Genomic DNA, 21,603 nt, shown 5'->3' on the forward strand with positions numbered 1-21,603 from the left:
ATACATTTAATAAAAGATTTGAAATAAGCAGCAACAAATAATTATTTTTTTTTGCTGGATATTTGGGTGCTGCTTTCATTTGGGTCAGAAAAAAAATGAAACAACTAAAAGCAGATTCAGTAGTTTTTAGATGCAGTGATGAGATCATTGCATCACAGCCAAAACCCTGCACACTTATAAATTGTAAACGAAGGTGAGTCCCATAATGACACGTGAAGCGCCAGGGGACGGGGTCAGCTTCAACAGGCTCATGATTAAACATAAGGAAGAGAAATAAGGGATGCATCATTGTTCTTGTCATCCGCTCGTATCTCTTCCCCCAAGGTGAAGGCGATTCCCCGTCCCTCTCTGTCTTTCATCTCTCTCACCTCCCCCACTTCCCCTTCTCATACATCGGAGGCCCTTGGCACCATCAGGAATGAGCTGCCCTTGGAGGAGTGAAGGAGTGAGGGACAGGAGGAGCGATGTGCAGCACTGTGAATCCCGACATGCGAGCCACCTAAAGGACGGCCTGCTCTGTGAGGCCAAAACTTAATAAACAGGCACACTTCCAGATAACAGCAAGGTGAGAAATAAAAGGTTGTGCATGCAATCGTAGACAATTTACCTTTTTGAATAAAGAAGAGTGTGCTTCATATACTGCTGGTGTTTATTCTCAAATGAAAACACACGGCCGTCTATTCAGCAATTGTGACTTATTGACATGTTGGGAACTTCAAATAAGACAGACAGAGCAAGAGTGAGCAGATAGTGTGGCTGTAAACTGACACAAAGACATATCTGATACCTACATGTACTTTTTTTCATTGTAGATTACTTTCTGAACCCTGAAAAACAAGCTTTCCCTTCTCTTATTCTCAGTTTCTTCTGCATAAGCTAATGAAACAAAAAGCAGCTTCTTGTTGCTGTTGTTTCAGACTGAGCCATGATGGAAACATTTGCAGAAGCAGAAAAGGTTAATGTGGTCTGTTATGTGTGTGTGCATGCATGCGTGTGTGTGTGCGTGTGTAAAAAGCCATTTATTTTTGTTTTTTCTTTATTTTTGTGAGTGGCTCTGGGCTCTGTGCCACCAGCTCTAAATGTTTTTCCCCTACTAAACTCCTGACCCCAATCTGAGGCCAAGCAAGACAGCAGAGAGAGGAAATCGAGAAAGAAAGGCAACAGGTTGGAAAAAAAGGCAAATGTGATTCGGTGACGGGGTCAAAAATGGCTGCGGAGGAGAAAAAAAAAAGAGTGGGTGACATGAAAGTGGTCCAGCTGTCGATACAAATAACCAATCACTTAAGATGTCTAAACAAGTCATTTCTCAGCGTTCATAGCAGACATTTCATACAGGAACCTAAAGCAAACCACATTCACTCTTGACAGATAGAAAATAATCATTATCAAGAATAGAGGGCTTGCGATCCATGTAAACATCACAATGGAGCACTAAAACACCTATCAGATCAATCATTTCTGCACGCTGCAGCTCGACTCATTTTTTTTTTTTTTTTTTTTTACCGCTTGCTGTGATGACAAGCTCCAGGTTGTGTAGGAGTCATGTCAATTACACCTTAAGCGGGGAAAAGGGAAGAGGGGAGGGAGTTGGAGCGGACTTTTTCACCATCAGTGGCCACTGTCAGTTCAGAAGATTATGTTTGCATTTTAGGTCTCCTGCCGTGAAACCGTCTCCAGATGGATGCTGATGTGATGAGGTGCTGCAGTTTGGACCGAAAGTGACCTGTGAACTGTTATGTTCTGTGAAATAGATGAAACAGGGGCTAGTGATAAACAGGGAGGTATAGCCAGTTCTTAAAATGTGACAATTTTTTATTTTTTTTTTGGAAGGGAAATATTATTTTGGAGTGATTTCCCACATGGCTGATTTTCAGTCTGATTGATCAGTGAAGAGGTTGCACTGACAACACATTACTTGGATGTATGCAATATTACTGTATGCAGAATGAAACAGAGAGCAAGCACTAGAGATTTAAGAAGTTATTTGGAAAAAAAAATCATAAGACATGTAGAGATGACTAAATAACATTCCTTATACTCATGCATTCACTCTTTGTTGAAGATTCATTCCTCTTGCCAGGGTTAGAGGCTGAAACAGCAGAGGAGTCCTCCCTGTTTAATTCAGCTGATAACTATTCGACCACCTGGGGAGACTCCTGAACCGCGAACAAAGCGCTTAACTTTTAGCTCATAACAGTCAGGCGATTTTTAAGTATGGCGAGAAAATGAAACGGAAGAGGATGCCACAGCAAAAAATGTAAAATCTCTGTTCTAAAACAGTAACAGACTGTAATTTTACACCCTCTGATCCAATATATCCACAAAACATGCAATGGAGTTTGATCAGATTCTACTGAGCCCAGAAAGTAAACCAATAAAACGGGCAAAAGTCTGACGTTAACAATACACAAATGCAATTTGCTTTTGTGAAGGCGAAGATTATGAAGAAAATAGATTTACTTAGTGATTTTTCCCAAGGTGGAATAAGTATGTGAGATGTTGGTTTTTATTATGTCTGGTGTTAAACTGAAAAAAGTAAAAGTGAGGCTTCTCCCTTTGTCTACAAACTAGTCCATAAAGAAATAAATGAATGTAAGGTTCACTCATTGGTTTAATCTTGACAACACCATCCCAGCCCATCTCTGCTCTCTCTGATCTGTTTATAAATGCAGAGGTTCTGTGTCCGTGAAATACAAATGAACAAGCTGAGATGCCAGGTCCCCCTTGACCTAAGTAAGAAAAAAAAAAAATCTATTTCTAATCTGGATGTAAACTGAGAAGAATTTTCAGCGAGCCAATTAGAGCAGCGACTAATCCCCTTCTAACTCAGTAAAGATGCAAAGCATTCTTTTTTTTCCCCTCAGCTCTCTTCTTCGCTCCCTTCGTTTCGCTCCACTTTCATCTCTCGGTGCTTTTATCTTATCAAACAGGCACGTATAGGGCACCGCAAACACAAAGAGCTGAGTTCTGATCTTCGAAAAACACACAGCTTTTGACGTTTTGCATCTCTTACCTAAATTCAACCCCAAATTACATTAAATTCAAACCTTAAATCAGATGCAAAAATGAAGATAGCAGCTATGATCTTAATGCATCAAGAATATACGACAGCAGCAATTGTAAAATATCTGCTACAATGAATACAATCCATGTCTAACTTACTCTAATATTTTGTGGGAACAAGCAATTTATTAATCCACGTGTCTGAGTGTTTTGCCATTCTCTTTATGTATATGGTTGCCCTATGCTTTATAATTGATGGCATCACTTAAACTAGTATATGAATGATGGTTGGGGGTGGGGCTGCGGGGGGGTCTTCCCTTTTTTCCAGATAATGGCCGCAGTGAAACGGCTCTACGTTGTGTTTGATTGGCTGAGGGCCACCTTAAAGCAATAAAGTAATAAAAGTTACAAATGAGAGCCAGCTATTAGAGTCATTGACGTGCGTAAGGCTAGCTTGCTAATTAATTGATCATGAAACTTCATCTATTCTGCAGTGAGAGAGGAACCTTCAATTCATCAGCATTTCACCATCCTTTTTTCTCTTACCCTGTTGTCTTATCGCACAAATTGGTTCATCTGCTTTCACCTAAACCTCTGTTTAGTTGGTGTGTACCATACGAGGTAGAATGAGTTGTAGTGCTAAAGAGGGCACAAGAAAGAAAGGGTGTTAAAAGAGGTGCGAGCAGAGGCTGGAGCGGTCCACTTTGCAGCCTCTTCGCCTCCTCTGTCTCCATCTTTCCTGGCAGAGAAGCTGATTTATCGGGGCTTCCCAGTCATCCGTCTGAGCGAGCAATGCGGGCTGCATTAACCCCAGAGGCAACCCTACCACCCAGGCCCCCTAAGTGCTTCAAAGTCCCCCCCGCCATTCAAGCAACGTTATAAATTGGCCATCCAGCTCTTTAAGCTCAATAGCCCACAAGATGAGGTCTGGTCACACAAGCAGTTTCAACGCCTTTTGTTCAACGACAACCATAGTGTAAGTTTACATCCTTCTCGCATTGGTTGCAACGTTACGCAAACTGGGATCCTTGATAAAGACGTGAAAAATCTCCCGTCCTACCTAAGTGTCATTTTCTTTTAACTTTCCTTTTCAGAAAAGGCTTTTAGAGAAATAAGCCCCGGTGGTGTCAGATTTGCAGAACCTTGCAAAATTGTATTTTATAAATTTTATCACAACTGTTTGGGGTGGAATATTTATTTCTTTTTTGTAGCATTTCATTCCCCACTGAGCAAATATACTCAAATGAAAATTTGGATTTTTTTCCCATCTTTTTCTGCGTGAATTTTTGCTACTGCTACAACAACAACAAAAAAAGTTCTAGCACATTTTTACCATGGCTGTTATTCAACGTGCTAACATTTGATGCTTATTAAATATTTTTTTAACACTTTTTTCTCATTATTATTGTTAAAGAAGCACCTGTAAGGAGGAGCAATGTTTATTTAGCTGCTTATCTGACAACCTTTAAAAGAAAGTAAAAGAACTTAAAAAAATAAACAAATGCCTAAAGCATTCTCACTAATAAGAATAATACCATCATAAACCATAACATCCTTGTGTCTACATCTGTTTCAGGGAGCTGAGCTGAACATTGAGCTGAACAGACACTGTAACTGGTCTGGGAAGAGCCCACTGGTTTAAGCATATTACTCTAGTTCCCTTAAAGTTGTGTTGCATGCAAATCCTAAATTGCAGCTTTTACTTTTAAAGATGGTAATCGCCTGTTTTCTCTGGTAATACTGAAGCAACAGACACTCAGTGAAGGTGGAAACTTAAGAAGAATTAATATATTCCCCCCATTTCCTTATAAGTATTGTCTTTGTTCTTTCTTTCTTTATTTCTATTGTCAGTGTACTGAAGGAGAAGCAGAAATACAGCATTACCATTAAAAGATAACATAGTGCATGATTGCAGTCCTCTAATCCACGAACAATTATAACAGCAGTTATGCCCTCAATTCAGATTGGCCCAGATCTCAATCACTCTAATTAAGCACCTGTGGAGAAAATACTGAATATTTGCCAAAGAATTGATGCTGTTGCTGCCTGCGTCTGTTCAGGTGAAGGCAGTTCACCTTTCAGCACTCCTGATTTTAATAAAATGTTAATTAAGAGCTCCAGACAGACTGGAGAAACCTAAGCTTTGCAGCCATTTTCTAATTCCTAGATGTTTAAGAGTCAAATTTCTGAACCGACTATGACAGCAAAAAACTAAAAATACATTTTCTTACGTTTACTACATTTCAATTACAAAGCGGTGCAATCTGTGACAGGTCTTTTTTTTTCTCTCTCTCTACAAGAGATACGTTTATATTGTAGGAAAACACAAAGGTGTTATGCATAAAAGACAGTTTGTGTTACTATACCGCTACGTGAGATATATAATTAACGTTGCTGTTGAACCATTCAATTTACACCAAAGCTACTTCACACAGAGTGTCTGTGGCTATTTATGTAAAGAAATAAAAAGCACAGTTGATGGTTGCCTCACATTTGCTCATACTTTCATGCAAAACATCTGAAGCAGTCAAAGATGTTTTGACACGTGAAGCGAATAAAAAGGAAGAAGAGCCATCTTTCAATACTTATTGTTCAGGAATGTACACAGCTGCTGGCCAGCTGAAAAGAAAACAGACGCGCACCAGTCGTGCATAACATTATGATCACTGATCATCACATCTCATTTAGACATCTCTATTGACAAAGGAATTCCCAAAATTTTGTTCAGAGATGATTGTGAGGTATGGGGAAAAGTGGAGAAAAACTAGTGATAAGCAAGTCTGTTTTATTTTTTGCCTTGGTAGTGAGCCACGCTAAGTTTGGATTGTAAAGCATAAAATGTGATGTTGCTTAAATAAAAATCCATTAGAGTTGATTTAAATTGACTATTATTGTAATTTTTTGTTATTTTCTGAACAAATTTCTTCAAAAAATAAATGAAAAATGAATAAACACAACCAAATAAACTGAATTTCATATCCAACAAGACAATAGTGTCAGAACTGCTGAACAAAAACACAAATACTTTACATTACAGTCATACTGCAGCTTAGTGTTCTCAGTGAGCTGTTTAAACTTAATTTGTTGGACTTTTGCAGAAATTTAATTTTCTTTTTCTTCAAAATAGTTTTTTTATTAAATCTTTGCATTTGCAAACTCCCAAGTTTTTTTCTAAATCGATAAATATATATGATATGGCTAATTACTAAAGTTTCAACATTTCATTAGAAAAGTTTGAAAAGTTAACTGCCTATATCTATAAGTATGTTTGTGATCAAATTAAACATCAGTGCTACATTTGAATTTTGGTCCCAATAGTAAAGCGACATAATAGTGTAAAAAGACGTGCTGCCTTAATAATATGAATATGACTCACATGCCATGTGCGCCACACATTTGTTCAGCTGCTACTGCATTTACACAACTGCTGCTGGAAATCACAGCAATTACCAAAAAATATCTCGATTAAATCATGCAAACACTTTGTCTGTGCTGATGACTCAATAAACTCAACATGCTAGGTTTTAGAAAAAGTGGCGGCACTTCATGGGAAATGAAATTTAATTTCACTTGATCTTTAAACATGGAACAAATGACATGGGGGTAAGTCCCAGCTAAAGTAATGCACCCAGTCCTGCCACTGTTGGAAACTCTGACACACTTGATCCAATACACACACACTATCTAAACCAGGCCCACATCACAAGCGGCACATACTTCAAAGTCATGACAGGACTCGATGTTCCACAAAACGGATGTTGCAAAACTGGAAGGACAGATTCGCAGGACAAAACAGAGAGTCTGATGCTTTCACCAAGCATGCAAATGCACAAAAAATTGCAAGTAATTTATAGTTTCAACATGCGTAGATCACCTGCAAATGTTCTTTATCTGTCCTCCCACTGGTCAGATGTCTTATGTTGAAAAAAAGTTGATGCACATATTAGATGGATGTTTTTTAACAAAAATAACTACATTTTAAACAATACCAGTGTATAATTTTTCAAGTTTTCTTTGTTTATGACTTCTAGACTAATGAAAATTTGTCAAGCCTTAAAGGATGCTGGCTTCTTTGTTGGTCTTCTAGGTGAGTGTAGTGAACAAGTGGCAGGTCAGCTGCATTTCCACTTGACTTTAAATGCTTGGCTCCTATTAAGTTGGCCCAGCATGTAAGGAACAAACATCCAACACGGGTAATGGTTTCTGCCTGATTGGTTGACACATTCGCCCTCCTCCTCCAAGCACGCACACACACACGCACAGACACGCACACGCACACACGCACACCTTCCCTCTTCTCGTTCTCCCTCTCAACTATTTCCCAGGATATCTTTCTTCTCTGTGTTCTCTCACTCCCCCCTATCCCCTCCCTTCCCTTTCACATCAAACACTAATGTTTCCTTCAAATGCCTTTTCCTCTCTGTCTGCCAACGCTGACATCACAGGAAATTACGCTCAGAATTGGCAGCACTTTTTTTTTTTCCCATTTCAGCTGCATTCCAGTTTCCCACACAGACACTTTTCTCATGTGACCTGACATTCCCCAAAACACCTGCCTCCCTAATCAACTGTCTTGATGTCTTTTTTTTTGTTTGTTTGTTTTTTATTACTGGTATCCAACAGATTTTAACTATAGTTCTGATGATGTCACACAGCAAAAATTATGTTTCACAAGCACATAATATCTGTCAAGAACTGTTAAATGCAGTTAAAATGCAGGTTTAATGATGTCATTTATTTATCGATGTGAAAATATGTAGAGGTCTTACATTAATTAAGTATTCTTTCATCTCCTGCAGCTTCAGTGATGGTAGAAATGCACAAAAAAATCAGATGGTGATCAGAGTCAACTACTAGTGAACGGATATCATACTTAGGCACTACCAGGTCATGCTAACATCACTCTTTGATATGGATGATGTTCCTCAGAGATAAACACTCAGGTTACACAGCAGGAAAATCATCGAAGGAATAGCTTCTATTCAGAGGAAGTCGAGCTCTGAACGTTTGGAAAAAAAAAAAAAGATTATTTTGGAGTGGTCAAGTTTAAGTCTGGATTTAAACGCAGCTTAGATGCTGTGGCATAACCTTAAACAGGCTATTCATGCTGGGAAACCCCCTGCAAAGAAGAGTGGGCCAAAATTCCTCTTCCTAAAACTTTCCACAGCGCTGCACTATTAGGCAGAAGGTCATCAAAGACCTTTGAAAAAAACAGTTATCTCTTGATTGCAAACTTGATGGTTTACCTTCAAATTGACCATACACACTTTGTCCTACTTACAGGACAAAGTGTGTACTTAATTAAGTTCAATGACAAGGTGGCGTTGGGGAAAATTATGTTATCAAAGAATGAAAGTCTGTTCCTAAAACTAGAGAAAGATTAATCTTTGTCTCTATTTTTTATTTGAAGGCAGAAGTGTTTGAAGACCCGTCTCACTGAACAGTCAGTAGAAGAACCACGAAAAACACAGATCACATGATTATATACTCACAGCCAAAAAAAAACACACCCCAAGTCTGAACTTGTCTCTATTACCAGGTGGACAATGGAGCCACATCTTTAGCCGCTGTCATGCAACTGCAACTCGCCTCATTGGAGGAAAAGATTTTTAGTGAAGACATTTCGTTGGAAACCCACACCCTACATGTATGGCAGGAAATGAGAGCTGACAAGGATTCCAACAGAAACTTCTAGTTCTTCTTTATCAGTCACTCATAGCTGCAGGCTCTCTAACACTTACACAGTAACAAACATTTAAGAAAAACATTCATTTACACAAAACACTATCAATCCTTATTTAGGTAAAATTAAAATGAAATAGTTAAAATGCAATTTTCTAGTACAGTGGCAGGAAAAGAGTTGGTCAGAGAACCAAACTATGATCCTCAGTGGTCCAGGCTCAATCACTGTCTATATAAAACACCCAGAGAGGCGTGACTAGGAGGCAGAAATCAGGTCTTTACACATTTAAATAACCCTGGTGAAAGAAATATTACCAAGCACAGCTTATTTTAAATAAATCGGGCTTAATTTTTGCATGATTCAACCATAGCACTGAAAGCCAGTAAAATAGGACCTTTTGTTCCACTGTTAAAACCCCTACACACACTCAGACGGCCGACACAGTCGCTCCGTCCCAGGGAAATCACAGACAAATACGCTTGCCTTTGTTGACGTCACGTTGCTTGGCAACAACTCAGCATGCCTGTCTACGACAAGCCGGGGTCTCAGCCCTGAAGTGTGATGCATCACGGGGGATAGTGTGTGCTGTGCCTTACATCACCCACAATCCCCCTTGCTGATACAGCTGCAGCCAGGATCGGCATTTGCAGCTGATCTTGGAAAAGTTTCACAACATCCACGCTTGGGAAAGAGGGCGACTGTTCCTCTTTCAGATTCAGCTGCGGCCGTGTTTGTCCAAACCGCATTTCAGCGCGTCTTTTGGCAAGTAATTAACAGTCACTTCAGGAGCTGACATGCTGCGCTTTCCGCAGCACACAGTATTTTGGAACATTCATTTCCCGGACCTCTCCTCTGCTGCCTGATCAGACCCCTGACCGCTTTTTCTGTAGGTGAGGCTCATTACGCTCATCTGAGAGGTTGGAATTAAACCTCCTCCTCCGAACTCATTACCACGAGCTAGATTTCACCGGCTTCAGATAGGCAATGCGGTGGTGCTGCTTTTAAAGCCAGAGCCAGATAATTAGAAACTTTAGAAGCACAGTTCCCATGGCTATAGCCAGAGTGAACAACTAATTCTATTTGAACTAATTACATTCCATAACGCTATGCAGTGATTGCTACCCCGACCACAGCCTCCCCTATGAAATACGCCAGAGGATTTCATCACAAAATAGTACCAGGGATGTATTTTCTTGTGTATGTCTGACTGTCTGTACCGTCTTTGTGCACTGGTATCACTCTCAGAGCACAGCATGTCTTCACATATACACCCCCGCCCTCTCCCAACTGTGTGTATTTCATAACGCGAAACCCCTTATTGAGCTCAGTAATGATCATTTTGGGAGCGTGTTGTCATCACAAAAATGCGTCATAGGGGGTTTTGGACCTAAAGCAATGAAGTCTGAGATTTGAAGTGACTGAGTTGGGACTGCACTAAAGTCACCTACCAGAACAGGCGCTTCAACACAGAAGGAATTTACTAAAACACTATATCTGAAACAGAAAGAAATATCCATTTGCAGTAGAACCAGCTTAGTTCAAAGAGTTAGATTTTTTTTAAAAGTGAGATTATATAAACCGCTATATAGGTAGTTGATATCTTCCAAACTTTCTGAGAGAGTCCCTTTTGGTCTTGGACCCACTCAGACTAACGGTCAGCCTCAGTCTGACCAACAAATCTGAATTAGATCTAAATAAATATGCCCAACAAGTTATCATTTGCACATACTGGATTAACTGCTTATAACCATATTTAAACAAAATATCCTTTTAAAAGTTTTGACCTATCACTTTTGGAAACTAAAAGGGAAAAATTGCTTTTAGTTGTTCATATTTATTAGTTTTGCATCTGACGACGCTTTCCTTAGAAAGATCTTGTGTGAATCACGTTTGTGTCAATTGTGTAAAGTAGGCCTGTCGCGATAAACGATAAATTAAACCTATCGACTTAATTTTAATTATCGGGTTTATCGTCTCTTCCTGTTTTTGTTCTTTCTGCTGATGACACTGAATAAAAAAAGGCTCAGCTCCGGTGCTCTTTCTTAGTGTAGTCTTAGTGTAATGTCCAGCGCTCACTACACGAGTTGTTGGCGGACTGTCGGCCCATTTTCAAAACCTGATAGAAATCCTAGGTATAACGGTTCGATCGGGTTCGTCATGCCGTGTGGTGTCCAGCCACATGGGCACAAAATAATGGCTACAAGTCCAGTTAACTAATGTTAAAACCAGGCATTAATCAATGCTTTACTAGAATCTACATGTGATGCATGTGGCTAGAGTCAACGTAAAGTCCTGACTGAATGAAAATCATTATAACCTATTTATGWCACGTTAAYGAAGAACAGCTGAAAACCTACCGGGTTTATCAACTGCGGTAGCAATTTGGCTCCAGTTCCTCCCCTTGTCATTTCTATATTCTTTGCACAAAATGTTGAATAAATATTAATGTTTCTATATATCATATCCAATGTCTGCTGGACTTCGGGTTGCGCCGTGTCAGCTGTTTGGGATTCCCCTCCGTAATTTCCCCTTAGAAAGCGTGGAGGAGAATCCGCGCTTTCTGATTGGCTACCTGTCACATTCAACGGGCTAAATTGACGCTTCCAGTCGGGGGAAATCCCTGATTTAGATCGGAGCGGCCACGACGATCCACCGTTACACACCACACACTGCAGGATGATCGGTTACGAAATCACCAGAGGCCAACGATCTAAGATTGTCATAAGGGGAAAATGGGGGCAAAAAAATCGTGTAGAGTGAACTATTGCATTAGGTAGTGGGATGTGCCCATCTTCTCTATTTAAATCTCGTGATTACTGAAGGGCCAATATAGTATACAGACTTCATAATCTGCACTCTTTTGGTTGAATGCAGTATTTATTTTCACTTTGGCTTTATGTTGTTTAGTTTTAATTCAAGTATGTTTTTTTGTTAATGGAGACTGAGAATCCATTTTATTTTTGGTTGTTTTGTTTATTTAGTTTATCGGTTCCAGTGTTATGTGTTCTTTTGAAAATAAAGCGTATCCATCTATGGCAGGAAATTGCATGCATTATTAGTCATTTCCATTAAATCAGTGTCAAAAGGTCTTGAAACAATATTATCGTTTATCGCAATATTTTTTTTAGACAATTAATCGCGCTGCAAAATTTGTTATCGTGACAGGCCTAGTGTAAAGCAAGTCTTTCCCGCTGCATGTTTCCAGATGTCTGCATAAGTTTTACAAAAAACAGGAAGTCTGGGAGTTGATATGATTTTCTCTCATTCTGTTTGTGTAGCTTTGCTATGTGGGGAAGCTCAGCTCAGTCGCCCCAGTGAGAAGCCTTCAAGTCCAGACCAACTGACCCAGGCAGACTAAATATAGCAGCCAAATATGACAGTGGGGGACAGCATAAACTACCCCCTCCATCTCACCCCTCAAAAAAACACTGTTGAAGATATGTTTTCATCCACACACAGACACACACACACAACTTACTTCAGTCTCTGCCACAAACGAGTCACACAAATTCATCGCAACCATACAACCAATCACCTTACAGTGGAAATTTGATTTACTTAAGACTGTAAAGCAGACACAAGCACCATTGTCTTACAGGCCTATTGTGTTGCAAAGAGAGACAATGATGTGGGCCAACATGCATGTTAAACAGCTAAGTCTGTGTAAATACAGATTCAAGCGCAAGTATACAGAAATGTATTCAATGGAAAACCAGAGTAAAGTCTGAACACGCTTCAATGCATCTGCAGCCAGGTGAACCATCAAACTCAGCACACCCAGCAATGAGTTTCACAGGAATTAAGCAAACAACAGGAGAAACATGGCAGCAGTCCAAGATGTGAGACATGGCTGGTCCTTAAGAATAGCTTTTTTTTAAGCGTCGATCCTCAAGACCCACTGACCATTGTGTTTCAGATGAAGGACTGCTCCCACACACCTGATTCAAATGTTAGCATTAGCGACTGCATGCCATCGAGTGCTGCAGAACCCTGATAATCACCAAGTTATTCTGGTCAGGTGTGTGGCAGCAGGGAAACACATATACCATGAAGGACAGTGGACCATCAGGACCAGGGCCATGAAACACTGTTTGAGACAACAACTCCAAATAACAAAAGGTGAAAATCCAAAGCGTAAACTAAATGTCCAAACATAGCATGTAATATGAGGAATCATAACTGGAACCACAAAACAACAATGAAAAAAGAAAGTTTTCAGCATATTAACACAAACAAAAGATGTGTAACCTAATCAAAATATTGATTAGGAACAGAAAAGCAACAATTACGCACATTGCTGCTAACATGAATACTGCATTTAGTAAAAGGTTCTTAATACATAGATTAAGAACCTATGTATTAACATTTATGAAAACTCTCCCTGTTTTTTTCCAAAGAAAAAATGTGGTTTTATGTGGTTCTGCTCTTCATAGACAAACAAGCAAACATTACCTGGTCAATTTGTCAGGCCATTTAAAGTATCAAGCCCTAATAGTAGTAATATGTGGCACTCTTTTAATGCTCACACAGTGCGGTAGCCTTACTTAAGCCAGATGACCAGACAAGTGTGGGAGCACATGAGGAACAACCAGCATCTTTACTCTGCACGTTTTGTACCAAGAGAAAAGTCTGGCATCTCATTTAAAGGACTTTAAACTAAGGGAACTTAGCGTAACTTTCTAAAAACCTTGCTTCACCTTGAAACAAGTAATCAGCCTAAACCACACAATTCAAACTTGAAGCTTTTGGGTTCTCTTGACATACCTGCTGTTGAGGGTATTGCATGCCACTCATGCTCATTTGGCCCCTCCCCTGCATGCTCATTGGATATCGATGTGAAGGCGGTGATGCGTATGGTTGGCTTGAGGGGTAACTTCCGGCGCCTGGCTGTTGAGGAGTGGAGTACGGATTGTTGGTCATTCCATACATCTGTGAGCGCTTCATAGCCATGAAATCCATGGAGGGAACCTGTGGAGGGAAAGAAAAGGGACTCATTTGCATCGGCATTGCCAAAAAGTGTCGTTATTTGTTCACCGTTGTCCACGGACCGGACAAAGGACTGCTTCAAGTATTGGATTGCCAAACAAAAGCCCACTTAGCAAGCTCACTCCATCCAGAAACCAATTATTTCCACAGGATGAATTTACATTAATATTTAAAGATAACAAAACCTTTATCTAAAACTGCTTTAAATGCTGTTTAAAGTAACTGGCAGCAAAAAGAATAACTATATAGCTCCCGTCTCAAATTCCATAAAACAGTTTATAGTCGACAAGCAGAAGTACTTATTTATTTATTTACGTTATATAATATTCCGTTCTTTCCTTTTGTAAGACAAATTAATCCCTACACTGCAAGGCAACCAGATCCACCAAATTATTTGCCCAAGTCGAATGAATCGGGTTATAAAATATGATAAAAGGTTATATAATAAAGATTTCTATAAAAACTACACAAAAATGTCTAGAACAATCATCTATCCATCCATCCATTTTCCTTACACCCTTGTCCCTTAGTGGGTTCGGGAGGGGTGATGGTGCCTATCTCCAGCTAACGTTCCTGGAAAGAGGCGGGGTACAATCATTGAACTAAAATGTGAAAATATGAATAAGTTTTAATCTTACTAAGAAAGCAAAGAATATGCTCTTATAAATAAATAAACTCAACAAAAGGGTTATGCAGGATCCAACCTTTTTTTTTTCTTACAACTGAAACATTTCATGCTTATAAATTGGAGTCTGGTAATTGAGGTAACCAAGCAGTCAATACTGGCTTCAAAAAGCACATTGCTGGAGCTGGGTTTCTTATTATAAGAAGCCTCCCCCCCAAAAATGAAAAAAAAAAAAAGAAATTCAAAGAGAAGAAAGAAAATGTTTCCAGGGCTTTTTTATCCCATCGTATAGCAAGCATTTCAGTGAAGTTTCAAGGGTTTGTTTGGGGTCTCAGTAAGCCACTGGAAAATTCCTGTACAGTGCATCGGGCTAATGCTAATCCGCCACCAGTAGTTTGTCAGTCTGCAGGGAAGATAAAGTGACATTCCTCTGCCTTTCCTTTCTCCTTTCATGCTCTCTTCCTTTTGTCTCTGCCATGTAGGATCATGAGTGATTTATGACATTTTGCTCCCACTGTTTCTTATACACACTTTCACTTCTCTTCTCTTTCTCTGTAACTAACTGCCTTCTCTTCCTCCACCACCGCCGCCACGCTCCTCCTCCTCCTCCTCCTCTGGTTCCTCTCCTCTCCCCGGCTCAATATCACCTCGTCTACCGTAGAGAAGAAATTGCAGCTGCCTCATATTGCCAGGCTAATATCAAGAAGACATGTCAGGGGAAGGGAGCACTTTATACAACTGGTTACGAGTAGATGGCCAAGGTGCTTCACTTTTTAAAAAGGGTTTTGCTTACCGAGGCATGTGCATGGGATAGTTTGGACTATTTCACAAAGTGCAGAGTGGATGGAGAAAGAGAAACTGATTTAGAAATGGAGAGAGTCAGGATGGTGAGAAAATTGGTGTAAGAAAGCTAGAGAGAGAGGCATGAGTGTTCATGAGTGTCTGAAATTATTTCACAGCATGGAGGTGTATGAGCGGGTGTGAGGAGGGTTATCCTGTCATGGTTCACATAATCAGGACTTCAGTAGTTAAATGTGACATTTAATTAGTTGCTGGTACATGGTTCTGGTTGAAATCATAAGGTGCACCTCTTTCTGATTCATCCTTATTCTCACGCGAAGCTATTAATAAGGGAATTATTCACAGCTTTGCTCAGTGAAACTGGTACCAGGTCTGGCAATTGCTTAGCACCAGTTTCTCTTTGTTTCTACCACCAAAAGATAAAGAACAGGTGCTGCAGTGGTGCAGCGTTAACCCTTTCATTGATCAGCTTTAAGTACTGTTGCTTAAGGTCAGCTTAATTGATGAGTTCACATAACTGCCCATTTTAGCTAAGCATTACAGCGTGAAGCACTAATGTTAATAAGAAGTTGAATTTGTTATCACAGGTAAGATTATGAATCTAGGTCAGTGCATCATACTGTATACACCTCTATTCAAACTCCTCAGTTTAACACTAATACACTGTCAGGAGTTTTCACATAATTCTTGCTTAAATAAAGCTTTATAGCTCTTGTTTGAGTAATGTAATTTGGTGCTAGCAATTAGTTAAATATAGTGGTTGGAAAAGCTGCAAACAATTCCAAGTTTTAAGAAGTTTTTTTTTTTCTTCTTTTATTCTTTCCTGAGTGATTTATGGTCTGTAAAATATGGTAAATCCCACAGGTTATCCAACTATAACAAGCTCAGCCCAGGCGTGGTGTCGTTCCCACAGCCGACTTCCAACATTCAAGACAAACTAAACAAAGCATAAGTTAAAGATTAACTTTTGCAACTATCCTTTCTCGGGACTGAAAACACTTTGGGGGGAGGATAAAAAAAATTATGTTATAATAAAAATAGTGCAACATGTAAGATAAATAATTGAAAAAAAATCTGTATCACAAAATTATTGACAACGCTGAAGTAAAGTGCACAATAGAGTCATTTTTGCTCTAATTTCAAGAAAGGAAAAACACTTTTCTCATTTCTTGTCTAAAAGGCTCATGCTAACTTTTTAAACATTAATGGTTGAAGTTCAACTTGTCAGTTTCCACTTATCCAGAGAAATCATCATGTTATCCATAGTTGCTTGTTAAGCTTTAGTTGGACACTAGAAAGGCCTAATAAACAAAAAGTTAACTCAATTTCAGGAGCACCAAAATAGAGCTAGCCCTCAAGCCCGATTGGGAATACATTAAATACTAACCGAACACAAAAGAGGTGATTCATTTTTTTTTATTAGGCGAATTATGTTCTCAAACAGATGCTGGTCATATGTTTCTAATGTCGCAATAATGGCGCTTTGGATAAGTAAAGGGCAGCACATGTCCTGCTCAAACTGTAAAAAAGAAAAAAAAAAAAAAAAAAAAAACAGAAAACAGAAGGTAGACAGAAAAACACTCTTCAGTTTACATGGCACCGTGGCAGTTACAATATGAGGAAAATAACCCCCTGTTTCCAAACTCTGTCCAGTTCACTAGTTCATCTCAAGAGGTCCTTAGTTTGCCAAAATAACCCTGAGTACAACATGAGTAAATCCCCTCATGCAGCTGCCAAGCATGCACACATGCTTGCAAAAGAAGTCATTGAATCCTGCACTTAGGGAGGTACTGAAGAGAAAAAAAAAACAACAACAACCACAGAGTTTTGGAAGCAAAAGAGTGGATTAAACACACACATGTTCGCAGCAGATTATCGTACACGCTCTTCCAGTTCTCGTAATGTTCCTCTCTTCTCTGTGCTGTTTAAAAAAAAAAAAAAAACATTTTAATGGGAAATTCTAAGATATAAGAGTCACAGTAAAATTTTATCTGATACACCAGTCGATTTTCTACATATCGCTCACTCCTACAAAAAGCCAAAACTCTCATGACAAGTTCCACTATATGGGATTTCAGCTCACTGGTGCCTTGTTCTTTGAGATATTTCCCTCACACCCCTGAGCACACAAAAAATGACAACAGCTCCTGACAAACTGAAATGTATTTTTTTCCCTCTAAACTAGAGAGGAATGGCTGTTCTGTACTTTGGGGGAAAAAAAATAAAAACTATGAATGTGACGCCGAGTCAAGCGTGTTTGAGCCAGGAGGAACTGCCGATAAAAAGAAAAAAACAAAAAGGAACTACGCAGAAATTGTTTTTCTTTTTTTTTTGCTTTCTTCAAATGTGTTTCTCACTTTTGTTCATCTGGGCCCGCCATTCAACGCAGGAGAAGAAAAAAAAAAAGAGGCATGGGAGACAATAGTAATTCAACTGCTAAATTTAAAATTCAATTTATGAACTCCTCTCGATTCTTGTGAGCTTTCTTTTTTTTTCTTCTTCTCCCTTTCTTACAAAACAAAGCCATTAAAAGAGAACATGGGTGAAATTACTGTTGGGTGAAACCTGCCAAATTGCTTTTCAGAGCTCAATCGACAACATTTTTTTTTTTTATGTTCCAAAAATGATTTCCTCCCCTCTCCCTTTAATGTGCTAAGTTGTTAATCAGGAGAAAGCAAAATGTTTGACGCAAACGGGTGGGAAATACGGATTATGAGACGCACACTGGGATCAAAGAAACATAAAACTATATTGGTAAACGGTTATTATTCCAGTCCCATTTTGGATGAAGAAATTCCTTGGGGGTGGGAGGGTAGTGCTGCTTTTATCAGCTCTGTTGAATGACTTTTTTTAGTGCAAGCCTAACACATATGTTACATCCGCAAACTTGCCTATGTTTTATTGGTATTGGCTAGAGATGAAAAATATTGGATACTTAAAGTGGAAGGAAAAAAAAAACTGAAAAGCTATGCCATGCATTTGCATTCAATTTGAATTTACTTATAGATGCTTATATGCATAAGTAAAATCCAGTGCAAAAAAAACATACATTCAGAAATCACCTAATTAGTAAATAGAGTACACCTGTGTTTAGTCAAAGCTTAGTCTTAAACCAGCTGTTGTTTGGAGGCCTCAATTTTGAAAGAAAACCTCAGCCTCATAAAAATAATGGAAAAAGGTCAACAAGTCAGAGTTGTGAGATATTAAATTATAATCATCACTGGAATGTTGCCCTCTCAAAAGGGCAATATATGGTAGGATCTTATATCTGAAGTTCCATGGATGCAAATTCTTAATGCCAATAATGTATCTTGCCTGTTTTTATGGGCATTCACTACCTTCAATAGCCACACAATGTATCTATTTTAGTAGCTAAGAAGCAGAAGCTCATAAACGATGGCTGGAAAATAGTGACAAATGGAAAAAAGTTAAAAGAACAAGTCGATATTATCAGCACAATATTCAGCCATAGTATCTCATTTAATAGTTTTCCTAATATTGTGCAGCCTTGCTGCAAACTTACGAAGACGTGTTTTTTCTCCTAAACTGCCAAACAGAGTAATGGGAGAAATAAAAGCAGCCGAGAGGCTCATGGTTACTGTGGGGGAGCTGCACAGATCTACAGCTAAGCTGGAAGAATTCTTTTAATGAAAAACTATTGATTGTCCTACATGCAAAACTCTTAATGGACTAAAACACTGACACCCTGTGGCATCAAATTAATGGGAAGTTGGATGGAACTAAATAGAGGAAAATACTGGAAGAAAACATGCTAGATGCTGTAGAATATGTGAGACACATCTTCTGCAAAAGGAGTGGTTTAGAACAAAGCATAGTTATGTGCTAGCATGTCCCAGACAAAGTCCAGACATAAATCAAACTGATAATCTGTGGCAAGACTTGAAAAAGATGGTCAAAAATGCTCTCTCTATCTAATCTGGCTGAGCTTGAGCTACTTTACAAAGCAGAGTGAGGGAAGATTTTGACAGAGCTACAAAAGTCCTATAAACATGCATTACAAGACTGTAACTGCAAAGAGAAGCTGTTCCAAAAAGTATTGAGTCAGGGAGTTTGAATACATATACATGCTACAATTTTAAGTCTTTATTTGAGAAAAAAAAAGCAAATCATCAATCATTTTCGTTCTACTTGCTGTTTATGCGTTGCTGCGTGTCGTATCACATCAAATTTTCATACAATACATTTTAATGTAAGAAAATGCAGAGATCTTTAACGGGTGAATTACTTTGTAAGGCATGATTCTTTCCAAATCAGCCTCTGTCTTGAGATGTTTACTACGCGCAATCTACAGAAAGCTGAAAAAACATAGACTGTCTATCTTGCCCACAACAGTACAGTGGGCTACAGATTCCTGCCTTTAGGGCTGAAGTGTCTCCGCTTCCGTCTTCTGTGGGGGTTTTTAAAAACTCGAACAGCACAGCCGTGTCTATACAAACAACGATGCAATAAAAGATGTTCCTTCATATGTTCTTTATGGGCTACAAGCTGCTTTATTGAGAAACAGCTACTTCTGAAATTGGCTGAACCCCAAAAGAGCAATTCAGCAAACTATTTTGATCCTTTATATCACCAGGTGGTTTAACGCTGGCTGCTGCAGGATTTCTCTCTCTCTTTCTCTCGCTCTCTCTCTCTCTGTCAGTCGGGTAATAGTTTCTGTTGAGAGGTTTGAGGATGCTCTCTGAGTTGTTCCAAAGGAAAGCATGTTTAGATATCAAATGTTGCAAGGTAGCCATGTGGAAATATGTTAAAGCACTAAAACATAATGATGTGAAGACATAGAAAGTAATATGTTACTTTCTATGTCTTCACATCATTATTCATCATCATTATTTATATAGAAATCAATGCTTTTTAGCACTGAGTGAACTCTGCAGAGTTTCAATTGTGACATTTTATTGTAATAAACAGGGTTCACAATTTTTTTTTTTAATACGTCTAAAAATACTATTTTCCAGACTCAAATTTAGAATCTGGAAAATAGTATAGTGGTTCATTTTAATTGACTTTTATCAAATAAATTGAAATTCTGACAATATCTAAGGCAGATATCTCCACAGGGGTCAAATTTTGAACATGGAATTGGAAACTGAAAACGCCACACATTGGATGCATGGGTGGATGAACAGATGGACGTGTGTAAATTTCAGAACATTTTACACACAAGTGCTTACAAATATTCATCATACTGTATTTCCTTCCCTAGCTAATCTAGCCCTGGATACTACCTAAATTCCAGACTTTTCCTGACTGCAGAGGAACCCACAGTGAAACCGTTTTAGCATGTGTGCACATGTGAGGAGAAACAAATACAGATAATTATTGTCAACAGCCCCTCTTTATCCTCTCCGCTGCGCCTGTCTCTGGAGACTCAAAGTGCTGCAGCCACAGTCTGTTGGGGAAAAAACCGTACCATCTTCTCTGTTATTTATTTGCACCATACAGAGCAGAGCACGCTCAAACTCTTTCTGAACTGCAGGGTCCTGTGATGCCTCTTCCTCCAGTACAAAGCTGCAGTGTTCAGCAGTAAAACCCCATGCATTTGCGGCTATTGTCTAACAAAGATGAGGAATAAAATAGGATGGGAAGATGACGAGGTGGCGCGAGGAAGTTTACAAAGATGAGAAGAGACTGCAGCAAAGGGCGAATACAGATCGAGTTCCATACTAATGTGTGCAAATTCCCCCTGCTCCTGCTGACTAAGATTAGAAAAATTAATTTCATGGATGCAGAGACAATACTGATGTCATCAAGCAGAGAGGAGAGAAGCGGCGCACTGTTAACTCCTCCCTGCCCGGCCTCCCTGAGGAATAGATCCCTCATTAGTGTTGGTTCATCACTTCGTTCCACTGTCAGGACTCACCAAACCAGATACTCAATACTGACAACAAACTAGAAATCTTAGCTTTTGCAGATCTGCCACTTAAATCTATGTAACCCCGAGAACACAGAAGCTGTGCCGCGTGCATGTTGACATCCCCATGTGTCTCCTTTATCTCCAAGTGCAACAAACTCCGTAAATTATGTCTTGCAACTAAATCTAATCCCGCATCTCAGCACGCATGCCTTGTTAGTAAAAGGACTCATAAGGAACGACAGTGTGAAGAGTAGCGCTGGTCCGCAGGGAGACAGGAAGAGCCAAATTACATTTCTTCAGCCCAACATGCCTGGATGGCGCAGGCAGAAAGGCATGACAAGTGGCTGGCAACGGGAAGAGAGGTGCAGAAAAGGCAGGTGAATTGTTTACATACACTGTGCATGATTCCCAATGAGGCTGCGAGCTGAGAAAGAGAAAAGCAGACAAAGAGAAGCCAGATAAGGTGGTGTTGTTGTGCGTTCTTTTGTGTTTGGCGCAACGCTTCATAATTGCTCCGTTTCTCCTGCGTCGTCCTTCGGAGCTGCTGATCGGCATGCCCTCTGCAGTTGACACCAATATTTACACAGCAGACACAACACACGCTCAGAAATTCATCTGGCTACTCCGAAC

General features: G+C 39.4%; 1 protein-coding gene across 6 annotated transcripts in view; it reads right to left on the minus strand.

The window, feature by feature from the left end:
- Positions 1 to 21,603, minus strand: part of LOC103458589 (AT-rich interactive domain-containing protein 1B-like) — a 199,298-nt gene that overhangs the window by 154,320 nt on the left and 23,375 nt on the right. For all 6 annotated transcript variants that reach the window (XM_017302536.1, XM_017302539.1, XM_017302538.1 and 3 more), the window contains exon 2: positions 13,451 to 13,654. In XM_017302536.1, the coding sequence (XP_017158025.1) occupies positions 13,451 to 13,654 (204 nt within the window). The remainder of the gene's footprint in view (positions 1 to 13,450; positions 13,655 to 21,603) is intronic.

The sequence above is a fragment of the Poecilia reticulata genome, linkage group LG22 (genome assembly GCF_000633615.1).
Source record: "Poecilia reticulata strain Guanapo linkage group LG22, Guppy_female_1.0+MT, whole genome shotgun sequence".
NCBI classification, from domain to species: Eukaryota; Metazoa; Chordata; class Actinopteri; order Cyprinodontiformes; family Poeciliidae; genus Poecilia; species Poecilia reticulata.